Source organism: Somniosus microcephalus, unplaced genomic scaffold (assembly GCF_052327205.1).
Source record: "Somniosus microcephalus isolate GS21.2 unplaced genomic scaffold, FLI_Smic_1.0 unresolved_chr3, whole genome shotgun sequence".
In the NCBI taxonomy this organism is placed as follows: domain Eukaryota; kingdom Metazoa; phylum Chordata; class Chondrichthyes; order Squaliformes; family Somniosidae; genus Somniosus; species Somniosus microcephalus.
The window spans coordinates 14,154,890-14,175,242 of record NW_028225181.1 but is presented as its reverse complement, the minus strand read 5'-3'; the positions used below and the strand labels follow the sequence as shown (position 1 = coordinate 14,175,242).

Genomic DNA, 20,353 nt, shown 5'->3' with positions numbered 1-20,353 from the left:
TTAGCGTGGGATAAGGCTGAAAATAGCAAGGGCCCCTTAAAATGGCATTAAAGATGTCAATTATTGGTGATTAGGCTCCCGACGACCAGTCCCGCCTCAGTCATAGAATGAAGTAGATGACCCACTGGTTTGAATTGTGTATAGGAACAATTAATGCAGTGAGCAGAATTAGTTTTAATTGATTTTCTGAATTAATTTACGAAGAATTGTACTGGGTTATATTTTAAAATATAAAGCATAAATCTAAATATTTCTGGTCGGGTCAGGGAATCAGGCGGGGGGGTCGTGACCCCCTATTTTTGCGATTTTCCCCCCCCACGCGCCTGAAACCCCACCCGACGGCTCCAGGAAAATCGACCCCATTATGTGCTTCTGTTACATTGCTAACAACACACTTGAACTGTTTTATTGTTCTAAAATGTACTTTTTATATAGATTAGGTGGAATAACAATAGTGTGCAGCTTGAGACAACTATAACAAGAAAGTCTTTCTATAAATCTGAACCTTTTTTGTTGTAGGGAGCACAAAGCAACTGGAGAAATTGTACTGGGGTACCAAGTGGCTGATTTTGCTTAGCTTGACTTAAGATTCAGCAACCCTACTTGGCAATTAATGGTGTTGATAATCGTACCAAATAAATTGGTATTGACCTGCAATTAGATATTACAACTCCAGGAGTGTAAATGCGACTGCCCATGTAATGACATGAATTCTGTTGACTTATGTGGAGTTATGGACGCATCTTCCCAACTTTACTCCCCAAAAAGCTTTTTTGTAACTAAAGCAGAGAAAACAGATACAAGGACTAAATGCGCAATTTCAGAAACCACTGCGAGCTAAAAGCAAACACTGCATTACTTAGACCAGAATAACATTAATACACACATATGCCACAATACTCACTATAAGAACTTGCAGCTGGCGGAATAGAAAAGAAAAGAAATATTTAGATTTATGCTTTATATTTTAAAATATAACCCAGTACAATTCTTCGTAAATTAATTCAGAAAATCAATTAAAACGAATTCTGCTCACTGCATTAATTGTTCCTATACACAATTCAAACCAGTGGGTCATCGACTTCATTCTATGACTGAGCAAGATCTGTGAATTTGAGTGAGCTCTTTCTCATGAATAAAATAAACTGAGTACAGTATTCCATTGTTTCCTACTGTATATTAAGTTCACTCATGGGATAATCATTTTCTTATTTAGTGCTAAAGGTGGATCATTAAAATGTGAAATGGATACTTCAATGCTAATTGCTTCTCTCCTCAAGATATTCTGATGTCCATCTTTAAAGTTCCCCAGGCAAATAATATTAATGGTGCTGTCTCAGAGGGTGGTGAACCTGTGGAATTCTCTACCACAGAAGGCTGTGGAGGCCAAGTCACTGAATATATTTAAGAAGGAGATAGATAGATTTCTAGACACAAAAGGCATCAAGGGGTATGGGGAGAGAGCGGGAATATGGTATTGAGATGATCAGCCATGATCAGATTGAATGGCGGAGCAGGCTTGAAGGGCCGAATGGCCTACTCCTGCTCCTATTTTTCTATGTTCTACGTTTCTATGTCTCAGTGACTTAATGAGCCAATGTGAAAATATCACTCCATGACCCGAAGTAAAACTTACAAAAAACACGGAGAACTATTTTCAAAATTCATTGTTGGCTGATGTATAGAAACAAAAGCTGTTCCTATCACTTCAGTTTCCTACAACTGGCTAGTAACTGTGATGTTACTGCCACAAAGGGCCTGAATACATGTATGGCAGTATCTAATAAGAGAGCAGTAGTTTCACACTTTAAGGTGTGAAATCTCTGTTGCCAATACGGTGAGCACACAATAGAATTTGAGTAAAATTTCAGAACAAATTACACGCATTATGTTAAAAATCAAATTGGTTTGAAATATGGGGTTATCAACCATCAATCTATAAAGCAATCTGGCTGGACATAAATCTAAATGCCAAGAATAATCCCACACAATTGGTTGCCTCTATTCATCATTAAATGGGCTATGCTATACAAACTCAAAGGAAAACAGTCTGAAAAGGAACACTGGGGGCTAAATTGGATAGCCCCGAAAAACGTGTGCGGGGATCACGCTGCGCGATTAACCCATGTCTGTTGGATGTAATGCAGACAGGATGCCATTTTCATGCTGCCTGCTCATTTACACGATTTCTGCGTGCAGCCAGCATTAAACGCGCTGTTGATTGGCTGCATGCATCAGCGTGGGACCCAAAATCGATAATTGCTCGCACTACTTAAAGCTAACCTGCACTGCTTAAAGCTAGCCTGCACCACTTAAAGAGGAGGTGCATTGTGGCTGGAGCAGGTACTGGAAGTCATTGTGGAAGACATTCTGACCTGGGAAAGACTGAATTAACGGCTGAACATGGGAAAGAACGGGCACCCAGATTTGGCGATGCTGCTCTGGGGACCTTGGTGGAGGAGATGGAAAGGAGGAGAGATGTCCTGTATCCGCAAGGGGCAAGGAGGCGCCACAGACACACAGTGAAAAGGCAGTGGGAGCAGATAGCCGTGGAGGTCAATGCCAGGAGTCTAGCCCCGAGGACCTGGATGCAGTGCTGCAAGAAGTTTAATGACCTCACACAAGTGGTCAAGGTCAATGTTCTAGCCTCAACTTTAATCCAGCAAATGCAGTCATCACAATGTCATATAAAGACCCAACAAGAGGGGAATTTACATAGCGCCTTTCACAACCTCAGGATGTCCCAAAGCACTTTACAACAACTTGTATTTATATAGCACCTTTAACGTAGTAAAACGTCATGAGGCGTTGCACATGAGTATTTTAAACAAAAAATTTGACACTGAGCCACATAAGGATAAATTAGGGCAGGTGACCAAAAGCTTGGTCAAAGAGGTAGGTTTTATGGAGCGTACTAAAGGAAGAAAGAGAGGTAGCGAGGCGGAGAGGTTTAGGCAGGGAATTCCAGAGCTTAGGGCCTAGGCAACAGAAGGCAGGGCCAATTAAGTACTTTTGAAGTGTAGTCACTATTGTAATGCAGGAAACGTGGCACCCAATAAGCGCACAGTAAGCTCCCACAAACAACAATTAAATGAATGATCAGATTGTCTGTTTCTCAGGTGTTCAATGAGGGGTAAATATGACCGGGACACTGGGAGAACGCCCCATCTCTTTTGGAATAGTGCCGTAGGACCTTTTACGTCCACCTGAGAGAGGTTTAACATCTCATCTGAAAGATGGCACCTCCGACAGTGCAGCAGAGCTCCCTCAATACTGCAATGAAGTGTAAACCTAGACTCGGTGCACACAAAAACATTGCTGTTTCAACACAAACTAGCACTAGTAACCAGCATTAAAAGGTATTTAAAGGTGGTGTTGATTAAGTATTCCTTTTATCAATTCAATCAAATCTTCAATCACCACAGCAGTAGAGAGGTAGGCTTAGCTGTATTGAGTTAGTCATTTGAATCATCACAGTTGAGAGCTATTTTTTCATAAAAGTAGAGAATGCATTGAAATGCTTATAAACAATTGACTATTTATGACTTAATTCGCTACAAGTGAAACAATTTTGCAGCACAACTGCAGAATACATTTACTGCACAAGCTTCTTTTTGCTCGAAGTTGCCTGCTGCACCACAGTAATTATTCTTAAAGATCTGAAATAGACCATTCCAACCTGTACTTTTATAGGCATTCTGCAGCAAATGGTATTGTAGTGTATGTAACAGTTCTACCTTTAAGAGAACTATTGTATGTAACCGTACACCTTTAAGAGAACTATTTTAGGTGTGGCACTACTTTATCTTGGCTGCTGTATACTGTAATACCGACGGTGACCACACCGGTATATAAGTGCTGTGTCAGGATTTATTGGGCAGATTCGCCCTGACCTTCGAATAGTAAAGTCCTGTTAAAGTTACTCTTGTAGTCTGTGTATTAATTCGCCATAATACCTACAGACTTTACAGTGGCGACGAGTTCGATCTTACCCTGCGGCAACAATACTTCCGAAGCAGTTAACGAGCGTCGAGAAGAGGCACCCGCCCTCGTCGTTCTGCTGAGAGAAAACTCGAGTCTGCAGAGCAAGGAAGGAAGAATTCAGACACGAAGCCTTCCATCAGCAACAGGCACTGATTGTCCCTTCTGCCACGGTGGTGAGTGAGCCGATCAGCACGAGAAGCAAGTCGGCCACGGTGACTGTGAGTAAAGGGAACATAAAAAATAAATAAATAAACGGAGGATAAGGGCGGTGAACTCGACCACGGTCGGGGGAAAGGAGCCGGACAGAAGTCGGGCCCAGAGGCGCTGAGACTGGGGCAGCGTGGAGCACGGAAGCCGCGGTACAAGCGGGCTGGGAGACGCAACGGCGTCGTGAGACAGCTAGACCGCGACCGGCGAAAAAGGCCGGGCAGCTACCGAGGCCACGAGGCGCTACGACCGGGATCGTAAGGCGCGGGAAGATATAAAAATAAATAAACCGCGGAGAACTCAGCCGCAGCCGGGGAGGAAAGGACCGGACTGCGAGAGGGCTGGGAGGCGCGATTGGAAGCCGCTGAGGGAGAGACAGAGCCCGAGCGAGCGGGAGAGACAGAGCCCGAGCGAGGGAGACTGAGCGAGATCCAGCCCAGCGGCTGAAACTGTTCGCCGTCAACGGGTTGTACCCAGCGCCGGTTGCCCTGCCGAGAAAAGGGAACAAGGAATGACCCGACTCTCTCACGAGTCTACGATTTAACAGTGGAGGGATGGCCAGCACATGGAACGCACTGAAGCCGACGCGCAGGCTGCGAACCCCGAAAGCCAGCGGTCGTCGCCCGAGGGAAAAGCTTACCCCTCCCGCCAGGGGAAGAAACGCGGGAAGCCGCCAGTAGGCGGGGAAGAAGACAGAAGCGGGAAACCGCCATTTTGAAAGTGGGTGGGGAAAGAAGACAAGCGCGGGAAACCGCCATTTTGGAAAAAAAAAGTTAAAGAAATATTTCGTTGTTGTTTCCCAGGAAGAGTGTGAAGATGCCTAAGCGTGGTAACATGAACAGTTTTGATTCCGATGTGGAAGATTGGACCACGTATGTAGAACGCATCGAGATATATTGTAAGGTCAATAAGATAGCAAATTATGACAAAGCTCTAACCTTACTAAACTCAATGGGTGCGAAGACATACGGGTTATTGAAGCATCTGCTATCACCAGCTAAACCGGCGGATCAGTCTTTCGCTAATATTGTTGCTGTCCTGAAGGATCATTTTAACCCCGCACCGCTGATGTTAGCGGAACGATCTAAATTTTACGTGAGAACGCAACGAAAAGAGGAAAGCAACGTGGAGTACCTGGTTGAACTGTGTAGGCTAGCAAAATACTGTCAGTTTGGGGTAAATCTGACAGAGGCACTGAGAGACAAGTTCGTGTGCGGGATGTCGAAGGAAGGAACACAAAAACGACTGCTCAAAGAGAACGATCTTACACTTGATAAGGCTGTCCTTATTGCAGCATCGCACGAAGCCGCAGCGAGAGGCACGGCGGAAATGCAGCGGAAGACAGCGGTACTCAGTGTGGATCAAATGACTTCAGGTACAACGAAATGTTATCGTTGTGGGAAGACAACACACGAACAGAACCAATGCTGGTTTAAAAACCAGGAATGTAGAAAATGTGGCAAGCTTGGTCACATAGCTAAGGTATGCCGGTCAGGAAAGAAGACCAGCAATAATAAGTCACCGCAGAAGAAGTACAGAAAGGTACATAAGGTGACTGGGAAGAGTCCAGATGAACAGAATTCGGACTCAGACTCCAACAGCAAGGAACTGGGTAGTCTGCGGATTCACAATGTGAGTAAAGAAGCTGACCGACAAACTATCTGGGTCACACTACAGATTGCAAAAGTCCAAGTGAAGATGGAAGTGGACACCGGATCGGCGTTGACGGTCATGAATAAGCAAGATTACAAAAAGTTATTCAAACATATTCCCCTACGGGATACGGAGATAGTATTGCAGACATACACGGGGCACAAAGTATACCCCATCGGAAAGATAAAAGTCAAGGTGAGATACAAGGGCAAAGATCACCAAGGGATGGACATGTATGTGCTGCCCGAGGGAGGTCCACCACTTCTGGGACGGGAGTGGATCAGGAAAATAAAGATAGACTGGCACTCACTAAACACAATGACGGTAGATTCCGGAAAGGAAGATGTCAAACCTGAACGGTTGTCCAGAATATTGGACGAAGCTAAAGAGGTATTCCAGCAAGGACTGGGAACACTGAGAGGAATTAAAGCAAAAATCAAGATTGCAGAGCATGCAAGCCCAAAATTTTTCAAAGCCACATCGGTACCTTACGCGATACGACCTGCTGTGGAGGCAGAACTGGAAGAGCTTGAACGTTCAGGGGTACTGTCTAAGGTGGACTGGAGTGAGTGGGCCACGCCCATTGTTCCCGTCATGAAGTCTTCATCAAGTAACAAGCCAGGGGGACCGGGAAAGGTCCGCATCTGCGGAGACTTCAAGATCACAGTTAATCCGGTGCTTCACACGGTACAATACCCGCTTCCACGGATTGAGGATATCTTTGCTTCATTGTCTGGCGGGAAACACTTCACCAAGATAGACCTGGCACAAGCATACTTACAAATGGAAGTCGAGGAAGAGTCGCGCCAGTATCTCACAATCAACACGCACAGAGGCCTGTATCGTTATAACAGACTGGTTTTTGGAGTAGTTTCGGCTCCAGCAATTTGGCAGAGGGCCATGGAGCAGGTCTTACAGGGTATTCCAAGCACGCAGTGTTACTTGGACGATATCCTGATTACGGGAGAAGACGAGGAGGAACACCTCACAAATTTGAAACTGGTGCTCACCAGGTTGAAGGAATATGGCCTTCGAGTTAATCGCCAGAAATGTGAGTTCTTCCAGAAACGGATCTCGTACTGCGGTCATGTCATTGACCAAGAGGGGTTGCACAAGTCACCTGACAAGATAGAAGCTGTCGTGAAGGCCCCTGCTCCGGAAAATGTATCACAGTTGAGATCATTTCTGGGGCTGATTAATTATTACCACAAGTTTCTGCCAAATCTATCCACGGTGCTGCATCCGCTGAATGCCCTGTTGCGGAAAGAAGTACCATGGAAGTGGAGCGAGGACTGTAAGAAGGCCTTTCGCAGAAGCAAGGCGTTGATTACCTCTGAGGAAGTGTTGGCTCATTTCAACCCAACGTTACCTCTTCGTCTAGCTTGTGATGCTTCCCCTTATGGAATTGGAGCAGTACTTTCACACAAGTTACCAAATGGCTCGGAAAGGCCAGTCGCATTTGCGTCCCGATCATTGACCTCCGCTGAGCGAAATTATGCTCAGATAGATAGGGAGGCCCTCAGCCTTGTGTGGGGAGTAAAGAAATTCAATCATTACCTGCAGGGCAAGAAGTTCACATTACTGACAGACCACCAGCCGTTGGTGTCCATATTCAATCCTAACAAGGCCGTTTCCACTATGACAGTGCAAAGGCTACAGAGGTGGTCCGTGTTACTTGGGGCACACCAATATGACATCGAATACAAAAGGTCCAAACAGCATGGAAATGCTGATGGGTTATCGCGCCTACCGTTGCCAGTAGTAGAAGAGGCGGCTACAGTGGACCCGGTAGAGATGGTCTACTCATCCATAGTGGAATGTCTACCAGTAACAAGTTCGATGATCGAAAATGAAACAAGGAATGACCCGACTCTCTCACGAGTCTACGATTTAACAGTGGAGGGATGGCCAGCACATGGCGAACCAACGCTGCCAGCATTTTCGCAAAGAAAAGAACAGCTGTCAGTGTGCCGAGGAACCTTGATGTGTGGAGCTAGAGTGGTGATTCCACCCAAACTCCAGGATAAAGTGCTAAAGGAGCTTCACGAGGGGCATCTGGGTGGAGTGAAAATGAAGAACCTAGCAAGAGCGTTTGTGTGGTGGCCAGGTATCGATGGAGACATCGAAGAAATAACCAAGAGCTGTCTAGGATGCCAGAAGGTCCAAAACGCGCCACCACAAGCTCCTCTGCATCCATGGGAGTGGCCCTCATCTCCTTGGCAAAGGGTACACATCGACTTTGCTGGTCCATTTATGGACTCAATGTTTTTAATCGCGGTGGATGCACACTCCAAGTGGCCGGAGGTAATAAAGATGTCCTCCACCACCACGGAAAAAACCATCACAGTATTAAGGACCATATTTGCCAGGAATGGGCTGCCGGAACAGATCTGTTCTGATAGTGGACCGCAATTTGTGTCCGAAGAATTCAGGAAGTTCTTAAAAAGCAATGGGGTCAAGCACTACACGTCAGCCCCATACCATCCCGCCACCAATGGATTAGCTGAAAGGTTTGTCCAGACCTTCAAGAAGGCCATAAAGGCCATGGGTAATGAAGACATAAACCTACAACATAAGGTAGATAACTTCTTGTTGGCGTACAGGAATGCAACACACGCGGTCACAAACCAAACTCCCGCCATGATGTTTTTCAATAGAAGACTAAGATGCCGGCTGGATTTGATTAAGCCAAACGTCAGAAGGGACGTAGAGAACCGGCAATTTCAGGGCATGAATGAAAGGCCAACTAGATCCTTTCAGGTAGGTCAACAAGTTTTGGCCCGGGACTACCGTACCGAGAAATGGCAGCCTGGAACTATTGGGAAAAGGCTAGGGCCGCTGATGTATACCGTGGACATTGGTGACAGCATAATAAGGCGCCATGTTGACCAGATCATAGGGTCATCCACAAAGGGCCAACCTACTTCACAACCTTACACGGCTAATGTTGAAGCAGAGATACCCAGAGCACCTACCTCCGATCTGGTAATACTGGAATCAGATGAACCTGACACTGTCCTTCAAGCCGAATCGACCTTGCCAGAAGAACCTACTACCCCGCCGAAAACTACTACACCACCGAGGCGTTATCCGGACAGAGTCAGGAAGCCTCCAGAGAGACTGAATCTGTGAACTGTTTTGCATAAAGTTGTATATATGTTATGATGTTATGTTAATGGGGAATAAGTATGTTGTAAGCTAAAAAGGGAGGATTGTAGTGTATGTAACAGTTCTACCTTTAAGAGAACTATTGTATGTAACCGTACACCTTTAAGAGAACTATTTTAGGTGTGGCACTACTTTATCTTGGCTGCTGTATACTGTAATACCGACGGTGACCACACCGGTATATAAGTGCTGTGTCAGGATTTATTGGGCAGATTCGCCGTGACCTTCGAATAGTAAAGTCCTGTTAAAGTTACTCTTGTAGTCTGTGTATTAATTCGCCATAATACCTACAGACTTTACAGGTATGATTTCCTAAATATGTGAAATAAATGCAGAAAATGATGGAAATACTTACCAGGTCAGGCAACACCTGTGGAGAGAGAAACAAAGTTAACATTTCAGGTCGATGACCTGTCGCTAGAATTGTTTCAGGTTATCGACCTGAAACGTTAACTTTGTTTCTCTCTACATAGATGCTGCCTGTCCTGCTAAATATTTCTAGCATTTTCTGTTTTTATTTCAGATTTCCAGCATTTGCAGTATTTTGTTTTTTAGTTACTGTAAAATAAATGAACTGACCTGAAAATAATTGAATGGGATACAACAGAAAATCACTTGTCAGTAATATGGGATCTGGGCTCTCAGAAACAGAAAACCTCAAGACCAGCAAAAGCCACGCGGACATTTTTTGCTTTCACTGCCCCAGTGGTAATCTGGCAGGATGGATCACCCACCCGTTGGAGCACCCGCCTGATTTTCATTCCATTGAAAACAACAGAATGGAAATTGGACAGTGTCTGTAAAGGGTAGGTGATCCACTCCTCCATAGCTCCATTTAATCAGTTTTCCTGCTGTCCTTGCAGTTGTAATCAATGATGGATTTCTCTTCAAGATGCTTGTCCAATTTGAGCTTAGAGATCAAACCTACTTGTCCCTACAACCTCCCGTGGTAAGCTATTCCAAAAACTGACCATCTTCACAGTTAAGTAATGCTTTCTTACGTCTCACTTGAGTCTTCCCTTTTTCAGCTTATACTAATGCACTCTTGTTCTGCAATCCTGCACCAAATCAAACAGTCCTAACTGATCCTCTATATCCCTGAGTCTTATTAATTTGAATACCTTCACTATATTCATCCTCAGTTGTCTCCTCGCCAACAAGAAAAGTCCTAGTTCTGCAAATTTATGCAGATGTTTTATCTCTGATTTCCTAATCAGCTCTACTCTGCGCCGTTTCAAGGTCAGTTACATCCTCCCTGTAGTAACGCTTCAGGAACTGCACACAATACTCCCACAAGTGCGAATTGATTCGCACGCTATATAGTGACAGCATAACCGCCTTTGATCGACATTCTATTCAAATATTTACACAACCTAACAATGTTCCCCGTAACATTTTTTGGATGCACAGGATTCACAGATTCGCGCATGTCTGAACTTTAACATTGCAAAAGCCAGTCCTGGGCAGTGCGGGAACGACAGAGAGCTGCGCAGCCGCACAGCTTATAGGGAACGTTGCAACTTAACGTACCATTTGTTTTCTTGATACCAGCCAGATATTGGCTTGATGTTTTAAAAGATCAATCTACTATGACCCCAGATCCCTTTCCTGATCTGTCTGTGTTAGTATTTTCCAATCGAGTCCTGCAATTCCTCTGCTTATTTCACATCCCTTGTGACGTGAGAATAATGTGGTTATCAGGTAATCTCCCAAAATTGTTCATCTCTGTAAGCTATGGACATATCAATAAGGTGAATTTAATAGATATTAATCAAAGGTTATTAGAAAATAAGTAAGAGGAAGATAGCCATGAGTACCTGAGTTACTAAAGAAGTCGTATTATGCTTCCCAGTAGCAGTTGTCTTTGGCTAGGATGGGTAAAAAGAACTGCGCAGCAACTCACAGTAAATGTGCAGATATGTCATGACTTGCATCCTGTTCCTGTACAGCTACAACACTGGCATCTACCTGACAAAGTGAAAAATTGCCCAAGTATGTCCTGTCCACAATAAACATGACAATTCCATCCCGGTCAATTACCGCCCCATCAGTCTACCCTCAATCATCAGCAAAGTGATGTAAGGTGTCTTCAACAGTGCTATCAAGCGGACCTTACTCACCGATGCTCAGTTTGAGTTCCACCAGGACCACTCGGCTCCAGACCTCACTACAGCCTTGGTCTAAACATGGACAAAAGAGCTGAATTCTAGAGGTGCGGTGAGAGTGACTGCCCTTGACATTAAGGCAGCATTTGACCGAGTGTGGCATCAAGGAGCCCTAGTAAAATTGAAGGCAATGGGAATAAGGGGGTAATCGCTCTGCTGGCTAGAGTCATATCTAGCACAAAGGAAGATGATTGTGGTTGTTGGAGGCCAATCATCTCAGCCCAAGGACATCGCTGCAGGAGTTCCTCAGGGCATTGTCCTAGGCCCAACCATCTTCAGCTGCTTTATCAATGACCTTCCCTCCAGCATGAGCTCAGAAGTGGGTTGTTCGCTGATGATTGCATACTGTTTTCGTTCGCAGCTCCTCAGATAATGAAGCAGTCCATGCTCACATGCAGCAAGACCAAGACAACATTCAGGCTTGGGCTGATAAGTGGCAAGTAACATTCGCGCCACATAAGTGCCAGGCAATGACCATCTTCAACAAGAGAGAGTCTCGCCACATCCCCATGACATTCAACGGGATTATCATCGCCGAATCCCCCACCATCAACATCCTGGGGGTCACCATTGACCAGAAACTTAACTGGACCAGCCACATAAATACCATGGCAACAAGAGCAAGTCAGATGCTAGGTATTCTGCAGCGAGTGTCTCACCTCCTGATTCCCCAAAGCCTTTCCACCATCTACAAGGCACAAGTCAGTAGTGTGATAAAATACTCTCCACTTGCCTGAATGAGCACAACAACACTCAAGAGGCTTGGCTGCAGTGTGTACCATCTACAAGATGCTGCAGCAACTGCCCCAAGGCTTCTTCGACAGCACTTCCCAAACCCGCGGCCTCTTCCACCTAGAAGGACAAGGGCAGCAGGCGCATGGGAACACCACACCTGCAAGTTCCCCTCCAAGTCACACACCATCCTGACTTAAAATTATATCGTTGTTCTTTCATCGTCGCTGGAACTCCCTCCCTAACAACACTGTGGGAGTACCTTCACTGCACGGACGGCAGCGGTTCAAGAAGGCAGCTCACCACCACCTTCTCAAGGGCAATTAGGGATGGGCAATAAATGCTGGCCTTGCCAGCGACATCCACATCCCATGAATAACTTTTTTAAAAAGATGGATGACAGTCCATTAGCAGTTTCAACAGAACAGGCACCTACTACTTCATATATGACAAACTCCCCAAACATACTCCGTCAATATTGCTCAGTCATATTGCTGCTCCCCCCATACATACTAATGGAGTCAGCAGGGCAGCCAAAGTAATCAGCTGGATGGAGCAGCAACAGGATCAGTTTGGAGGTTTGGGCTTGTTAGCTACATAAGAAATGGTAGATTAAAAACAGCAGAAGCAGTAGTTGACATGGCAGAAATAGTGATTATCAGGGTTATTCATGTGTTCATGAAATTCAATTGAGGAAAAGTGAAAACACAAAACAGTGTAAATCATTTGCTTTCTATACAGTACATTGATCACGTCGAGAGGACGAGGCATATTTGCCAGGAGTGAGACATTTACAGGTCTGGCAAGGAATGGGATTGTCAGGAGGGGATGCTATGCGTATAATTCAACACATGGTAATTCGATATGCAGATAAGCGACACTTGACTATATTTATGTTTCAAGATTTAAAAACATTCATTATCAACAGTGATTTTATTTTCAATTACTTCTAACTTACACCACTCTATGTTATTTTTAACATCCTTGATCAAACTCTAGAATTAGGGTTTTGTTTCCACAAAAAAATTCCATGAAGGATTTCTGTATTATAAAATAGCAGGTCACTAGTTACACTACAAAAGTAGAAGAAATACATGGTGATGTCACTGTGTTTCTGTAATAAGCAGAGTGTTCTTATCTAGTAGGATAACCTGTAGAATGGATTCCTGGACTAAATGCACATTAAGCAACAAATGCATCTACTTTTACGGAAAAGTGGTTCTTTCCAGAACATGACTATATTTTGTTGTGACGCGGGTGCATTTAGAGCACAGATATTGTATATGGAGATCTTGAATGTCTAGTCTGTGTGCTAACATCCCACCCAGTAAAAGGCTGTTTATTAAGGTCACATCAAACACTTCTCACCCTGGACTGCAAGCAATTCAGTTCGTTAGTACGTGAAATTAATCATTTATTTCTTCTTCAATTTAACAGGTTAGAAGCATAAAATGATGGTGAGTTATTCAAAACCTAGCTAAACAGATTTTTGAAGCTCCTTAAGGTGAGAAATTGGATTACTAGGGAATAAATAATTAGGCATTCAGCAATCTTTACAGATATAGCATGTGGTAGATGTAGAGTAAAAATTCTTCTGTTCTGCTCCAACACTGGGGAAGATTTCCTCTCTTCACTGTAAGGTTCACAAAATTCTACAGACTCCCCCAAATCAAGAAGAGAAGAGATTTTTGGACTGTTTAAAAGAATAATGGGCCAAAAGGGGCTTAAAGTCAAAACCCCAGGATTTTGGCTATTTTAAAAAGGCATGTCCAGGCCTGTGGAAGGCTGCGACAAAGGAGTTGGGATGAGGCACTGTAAAACAAACAGTTTGAGTATTTGGCATAGGCCAGATTGTCTGGGAATGTTCTGGACCGTCTCAGTCATTCATACATAAAGACAATAGGCCTACGGAAGGACAGTCCCCGCCAAAATTACAGAACCATCAAGAATATGAATAATACAGTTCATGCCACTAATCAACAAAGGGGACCCTGGCCCCAGCAGGAGAAGACAATCGAACAACAGTTTAAACCACTCAGAGAAACATCCAAAACCATTTCACACGCTTAAACCGATTTCGAAGCAATCCCGAAACTAGTGTAAAATCAATTAAATGTAGATGGGACCAAGTCGAAACTCAGTAAAGAATTTAAAACTATTAAAGTTAATGAGCCCGCCAAAATTAACAATGGGCCAGAGAAGATTTGGCGGCAGATAAGCAAAGCCTCAAATGGTATAATTGAAGCCTGCTTTTAAACAGAAAACAGTTCATCCAGCATCATCGAACATTCATCCTCATCATCACAGCAGTCGGAGAATCGGAGGCTTGAGGAAAGGAGAAAGGAATCGCGGCAACCAAGGGCCCCAAGAAACCAACAATTAACAATATTACCAACAACTAGGTAATATTGGGCCACCGCGACCAACAAGAAACCAACCTGGAAGAAACCGAAGATTCGCAAGTTTGTTTCCACTCTACAAGCTATCCTGACTTACCCCTGGGTAAGATTTGTTGAAAAAGACTCTAAACCCTATACCTAACCAAAGGAAATTGGGTACTTACCCGATAGATCCAATACACACCCGACCGCATCAGCGGACACGCGAAGACCGAAAAACCAATGCAGGTGAAGTCTTCCACCACGTCTGGGGTACGGCAGGCCCCAACCGCCACACCTAAAGAGAACCCCGAAATCGCGAACCTCTACAACTGTCAAGAAAGTCGTTTGGTGAGCATTTCCCTGGTCCTCTGGAATCCAACCTAGTTAGTGTAGTGGGATTGGGAGGGGTGAAGTATTTTGTCTATTGTCATTCTCCCTCGTATATTCTGAAGTGTTCCCCCTTTTAAAGTGATAAGATTATTGTATTGTATATTTTCCTGTCTCAAATTAAAATCCAAGTTCTTTTCACCAACTCAGTTGTCTGTTGCAATTTCATTACAACCCCCAAATAAGTCCAAAGTCTAGAACCAAGGGAGTGGGAGCGATTCAAACCGCTCAGCGAGTCAGAGGCAAAGCTGACCATACACACCACCCCTTACATCACTATTTGTGAAGTTGTAAACAAGAGTGTAAAAAATGCAATTATGATTTTACAACAAATAGCAAAAAAGAAATCAGCCCCAAATATGTTGTAACCCTATTCAAGAGAACACCCTTTACTGCACCAGCGTGAGTTTTTCTATTTCAGATACTACTTATACTTCTCCATTTTAGTGAGCTTGCCCAGTTTGAATGTTTTGTGCTGCCGATTTGCAGCCACTAAGCATAGCCTGCGCAGGTTCAAACACTTAAACCCTATACAGGTAAGAGAGATCATTCTAACCCCATCAGTCTACACTGGACTCAAAAATGAAGTGAGAACACAACATTCTAACCTGCAGCAACATCACGATTCAGTAAAACCAAAGTTTACATGTTACTCTAAATCTATATCTCTGATGTACTTACCAGTAAATATTTATACATTTTTTGTCTCAAGGCTATTAATCTCTTTTTTTGCCAATTGAATAATAATTTACTGGTCGGCAAGGTCAAAAGAAGTAGAATAATTACATTAATAATTCAAGTAGCCGTTTGGGTTCATGTGGTGTCTCACTTTTACCATTAGTGTTTAAATTCTAACAATTCTCAGGGATTTTTTTCCCCTACGGATAAGAGTTAATCATATTATCATTCAGTTATAATAGCCCATTTTTTATTGTAAGAGAGTATTAAAAAATTGCAATATTAATCCAATGCCGAATTTGCTGTAGGGGAAGTCATGCTTGACAAATGTGCTCGAATTCTTTGAGGATGTAACATACAGGGTGGATAAAGGGGAACCAGTGGATGTAGTGTATTTGGACTTCCAAAAGGCATTTGACAAGGTTCCACACAAAAGATTACTGATCAAGATAAGAAATCACGGGATTGGGGGTAATATACTGGCATGGGTGGAAGATTGGCTATCTAACAGAAAACAAAGAGTTGGGATAAATGGTTCATTCTTGGGCTGGCAATCAGTAACTAGTGGTGTTCCGCAGGGGTCAGTGCTGGGACCCCAACTCTTTACAATCTATATTAACGATTTGGAGGAAGGGACCGAGTGCAACATATCCAAGTTTGCCGACGATACAAAGATGGGAGGGAAAGCAGTGAGTGAGGAGGACATAAAAAACCTGCAAAAGGACATAGACAGGCTAAGTGAGTGGGCAGAGATTTGGCAGATGCAATATAATGTTGGAAAGTGTGAGGTTATGCACTTTGGCAGAAAAAATCAAAGAGCAAGTTATTATCTAAATGGAGAGAAACTGCAAAGTGCTACAGTACAAAGGGATCTGGGGGTCCTGGTGCATGAAACACAAAAAGTTAGTATGCAGGTGCAGCAGGTGATCAGGAAGGCCAATGGAATCTTGGCTTTTATTGCGAGGGGGATGGAGTATAAAAACAGGGAAGTCTTGCTGCAGTTATACAGGGTATTGGTGAGGCCACACCTGGAATACTGCGTGCAGTTTTGGTTTCCATATTTAAGAAAAGATATACTTGCTCTCGAGGCGGTTCAGAGAAGGTTCACTCGGTTGATTCCGGAGATGAGGGGGTTGACGTATGAGGAAAGGTTGAGTAGGTTGGGACTCTACTCATTGGAGTTCAGAAGAATGAGAGGCGATCTTATCGAAACATATAAGATTGTGAGGGGGCTTGTTATCGGGTGGATGCGGTGAGGATGTTTCCACTGATGGGTGAGACTAGAACTAGGGGGCATAATCTAAGAATAAGGGGCTGCCCTTTCAAAACTGAGATGAGGGGAAACTTCTTCACTCAGAGGGTAGTAAATCTATGGAATTTGCTACCCCAGAGAGCTGCGGAAGCTGCAACATTAAATAAATTTAAAATGGAGATAGACAGTTTCCTAGCAGATAAGGGAATTAGGGGTTACGGGGAGAGGGCAGGGAAGTGGACGTGAGTCTAGATTCGGATCAGCCATGATCCTATTGAATGGCGGAGCAGGCCCGAGGGGCCGTATGGCCTACTCCTGCTCCTACTTCTTATGTTCAAATTCACAAACATTGATTTGAAATAACTTTCTATGTACCACATAGAATAAATTTAGTGAGAACGAGGTTTCTTCCCCCTCATAACATAAGAGAATGCATATGGAACATCTGTCCAACTGATACAACAAGCAGTAATCTCATTTTGGAGTTAAACTAACACTCACCTGGTGTGGTGTTAAAATCAAGAATGCAATTATGAGACTGCAGCAGGTTAGAATTACTGGACGATGAGGTGCTGCTTACAGGCAGTGCAGGTGCTATATTTCTAGACTGCTTCAGCCCTACTATGCGGTCATCCTGGGACTGACCAATACCAATATCACTGTAAGAAGCAATAGAAACACAAGTAAATAATGGATCAATGTTGCAAATCTTAAACCACAAATCTAATGTAAAAAAAACATATCACATAGTATTTACAGCACAGAAACAGGCCATTTGGCACAACAGGTCCAAGCCGGTGTTTATGCTCCACACGAGCTTCCTCTCACCTTACTTCATCTCACCCTATCAACATATCCTTCTATTCCTTTCTTCCTCATGTACTTATCTAGCTTCCCCTTAAATTCATCAATGTTATTCGCTCAACTACTCCATGTGGTAGCAAGTTCCACATTCTAATCACCTCTGAATAACAAAGTTTAGATGTGGTGTGGAGATGCCGGTGTTGGACTGGGGTGGACAAATGTAAGAAGTCACACAACACCAGGTTATCGTCCAACAGCTTTATTTGAAATCACAAGCTTTCGGAGCGCTGCTCCTTCGTCAGGTGAAGTAGAGAAATGCATAAAGACACAGCTTATATAGTCAGAGAATAATGTCAGATGTTTACAGAAAGATTACCTGTAAACATCTGACATGATTCTCTGACTATATAAGCTGTGTCTTTATGCATTTCTCCACTTCACCTGACGAAGGAGCAGCGCTCCGAAAGCTTGTGATTTCAAATAAAGCTGTTGGACTATAACCTGGTGTTGTGTGACTTCTTACAAAAGTTTAGATGATTACAGGTACAACACCGGTAATCCGGCACCCTCGGGACCAGGCCGGTGCCGGACCACTGAAAATTCCGAACCACTGAAGGTGTCGAAAGTCACCACAAACACCGCCACCACCTGCTCCTCCTCTTCCTACTGCTGCCCTTCCTGTGCCGCCGCCGACCCCGCCGCCCACGGGCTGCTCGGGCTTGGGCTCCATCGCTCCGCCGAGCCGTCGGTGATGCTGCGCAGTCCAGGCGCTGATCCTGACCCGGCGGCGGTCCCGGGACCCGAGCCGGACCCATCCCAGGGAGGTAATGTGACAGCAGGACCTTCCTCGTGCCGGACCACTGAAGGTGCCGGATTACCGGTGTTGTACCTGTATCTTATATTTCTGGCCCCTAGTTTTGGACTCCCCCACAAGTGGAAACGTCTTCTCTACATCTACCCAATCAAACCCATCAGGTCACCTCTCAGCCTTCTCTAGAGAAAAGAGTCCCAAGACGGTTCAGTCTTTGCTGATAGTTATAACCTCTCAGTTCTTGTATCATCCTTGGAAATCATTATTGAACCTTCCTCAGTGCCTCTATACCCTTTTGGTAAATGGAGACCAGAACTGAGCACAGTACTCTAATTGTGATCTGACCAAGGTTCTACATAAGTTTAACATAACTTTCCTACTTTTGAATTCTATTCCTCTAGAAATGAACCAGAGGTTTGTTTAAATTTTTTATGGCAGGTATATCTGATTCTACTTCTTTTAAACTGTCAGCAACTTTTAATTCATACTTGCAAAGTCATTAGTAGCAGCACATTAATTCGTTTTTCCTGCATTGATACATCCACAATCTCTAATCTAAAGCACATATGGCAACTTTGTTTAAGTCCCAGTGTCTATCTCTCCCTTTGTGTCTACAGTTAAGTTGTATTGTTTTAATTCCTAGATTTATGCAGTTTTCCCAGAAAAATGTGACAACTGGCTTCTGTGTTCCTAGACTAGCAAGATGAAAAACAATCAGCCAGACTTTCCACTGTCAAGACCTCTTCAGTGACCCTTGCTGAAATGGGCAGATGTGTGGACACCGGATAAGAACAATGATGTTCCGGCTAATAAACCACCTGTCACACTCTTTAGGCTGACACAAGAAGAATAGCCAATGTGAGGACCGATGACACTTTCAAAGAAGGAAGGGAGATGGAGGAGAAAATTGAGAAAATAAAGAAAGCAAAATATACAGGCAAACCCTGAAGTTCTACTGCATTCATTTAAAAATATTTTTCATTCATTTTGAACTTGGAAGAAATACGAGAGTTAGAAACATTTTCCAAAGCAAATCAATGTAGAACTTCAAAGGAAACACAATGATTGGTCCTGAAATTCCGTTCCCTACGGGTGTGTACGCAATGTGTACTCACCCGTAGGGCCAACGGAAGTGCCAGTTTTACGCATGCACTGCTCATGCGCTGGAAACTGGAACTTCCGTTCAAAGGAGAAAGGTCTTCACAGGTCAAACGCCTGCACCGGATAGGCAGCGCGTACGGCTGCAACTTCCGTTTTTTTCAGCAGTGCTTCAGTCCAGGTAAGTCTGAAACAGCTGCGCCTGGAAAAGCAGGCGCAAGGCCTGCTTTTAACAAGGTAAGAGGTGAAGAAAGTAAAAGTAAAAAAATGTTTCCAGAGATTTATCATTTTAAAATACTTTAAAGAAAGGTAAGTTTATTTTTAGCCCTGTTAAAATCTTCCCTAGATGCGGGTGAAGTTGCTGAGGATTGGAAAGTGGCAAATGTGACACCATTGTTCAAGAAAGGGTGTAAGGACAATCCTAGTAACTACAGGCCAGTCAGTTTAATATCAGTGGTGAGTAAAGTTTTAGAAACAATAATCAAGGAAAAGATAATGGGCACTTGGATAGGTTTCAGCTAATTAAGGAGAGCCAACATGGATATGTAAAAGGCAGATCATGTTTGACGAATCAAATTAAATTTTTTGATGAAGTAACAGGTAGGATTGATGAAGGGAATGCAATGGATGTTGTCCACATGGATTTTAGGAAGGCATTTGACAAGGTATCACATAGAAGGCTGGTTAACAAAATTGAGGCTCATTGAATAGGTGGGTCAGTGGCAGCTTGAATAAGGAATTGGCTTAAGGACAGAAAACAGCAAGTTGTGGTAAATGTTTGTTTTCCAGACAGGAGGATGGTAGACAGTGGTGTTCCCAAAGGGTCAGTGCTGCGGCCACTGCTTTTTTTGATATATATAAATGACATGGATATTGGAATACAGAGTAGAATTTCTAAATTTGCCGATGACACCAAACTTGGGGGTGTGGCAAACAGTGAGGATGATACCAATCGACTGCAACAGGACATAGAAAGGCTAGCAGAATGGGCAGACAAGTGGCAGATGGAATTTAATACAGAGAAGTGTGAGGT

At 43.8% G+C, this 20,353-nt stretch overlaps 1 protein-coding gene across 1 annotated transcript in view; it reads right to left on the bottom strand.

Annotated features, from left to right (window-relative positions):
- The window catches only part of LOC147091212 (rap guanine nucleotide exchange factor 2-like), an 80,812-nt gene that overhangs the window by 22,980 nt on the left and 37,479 nt on the right, over window positions 1-20,353 (bottom strand). Inside the window, exon 8 of the mRNA XM_085976482.1 lies at window positions 17,109-17,266. Within this exon, the coding sequence (XP_085832608.1) occupies window positions 17,109-17,266 (158 nt within the window). The remainder of the gene's footprint in view (window positions 1-17,108; window positions 17,267-20,353) is intronic.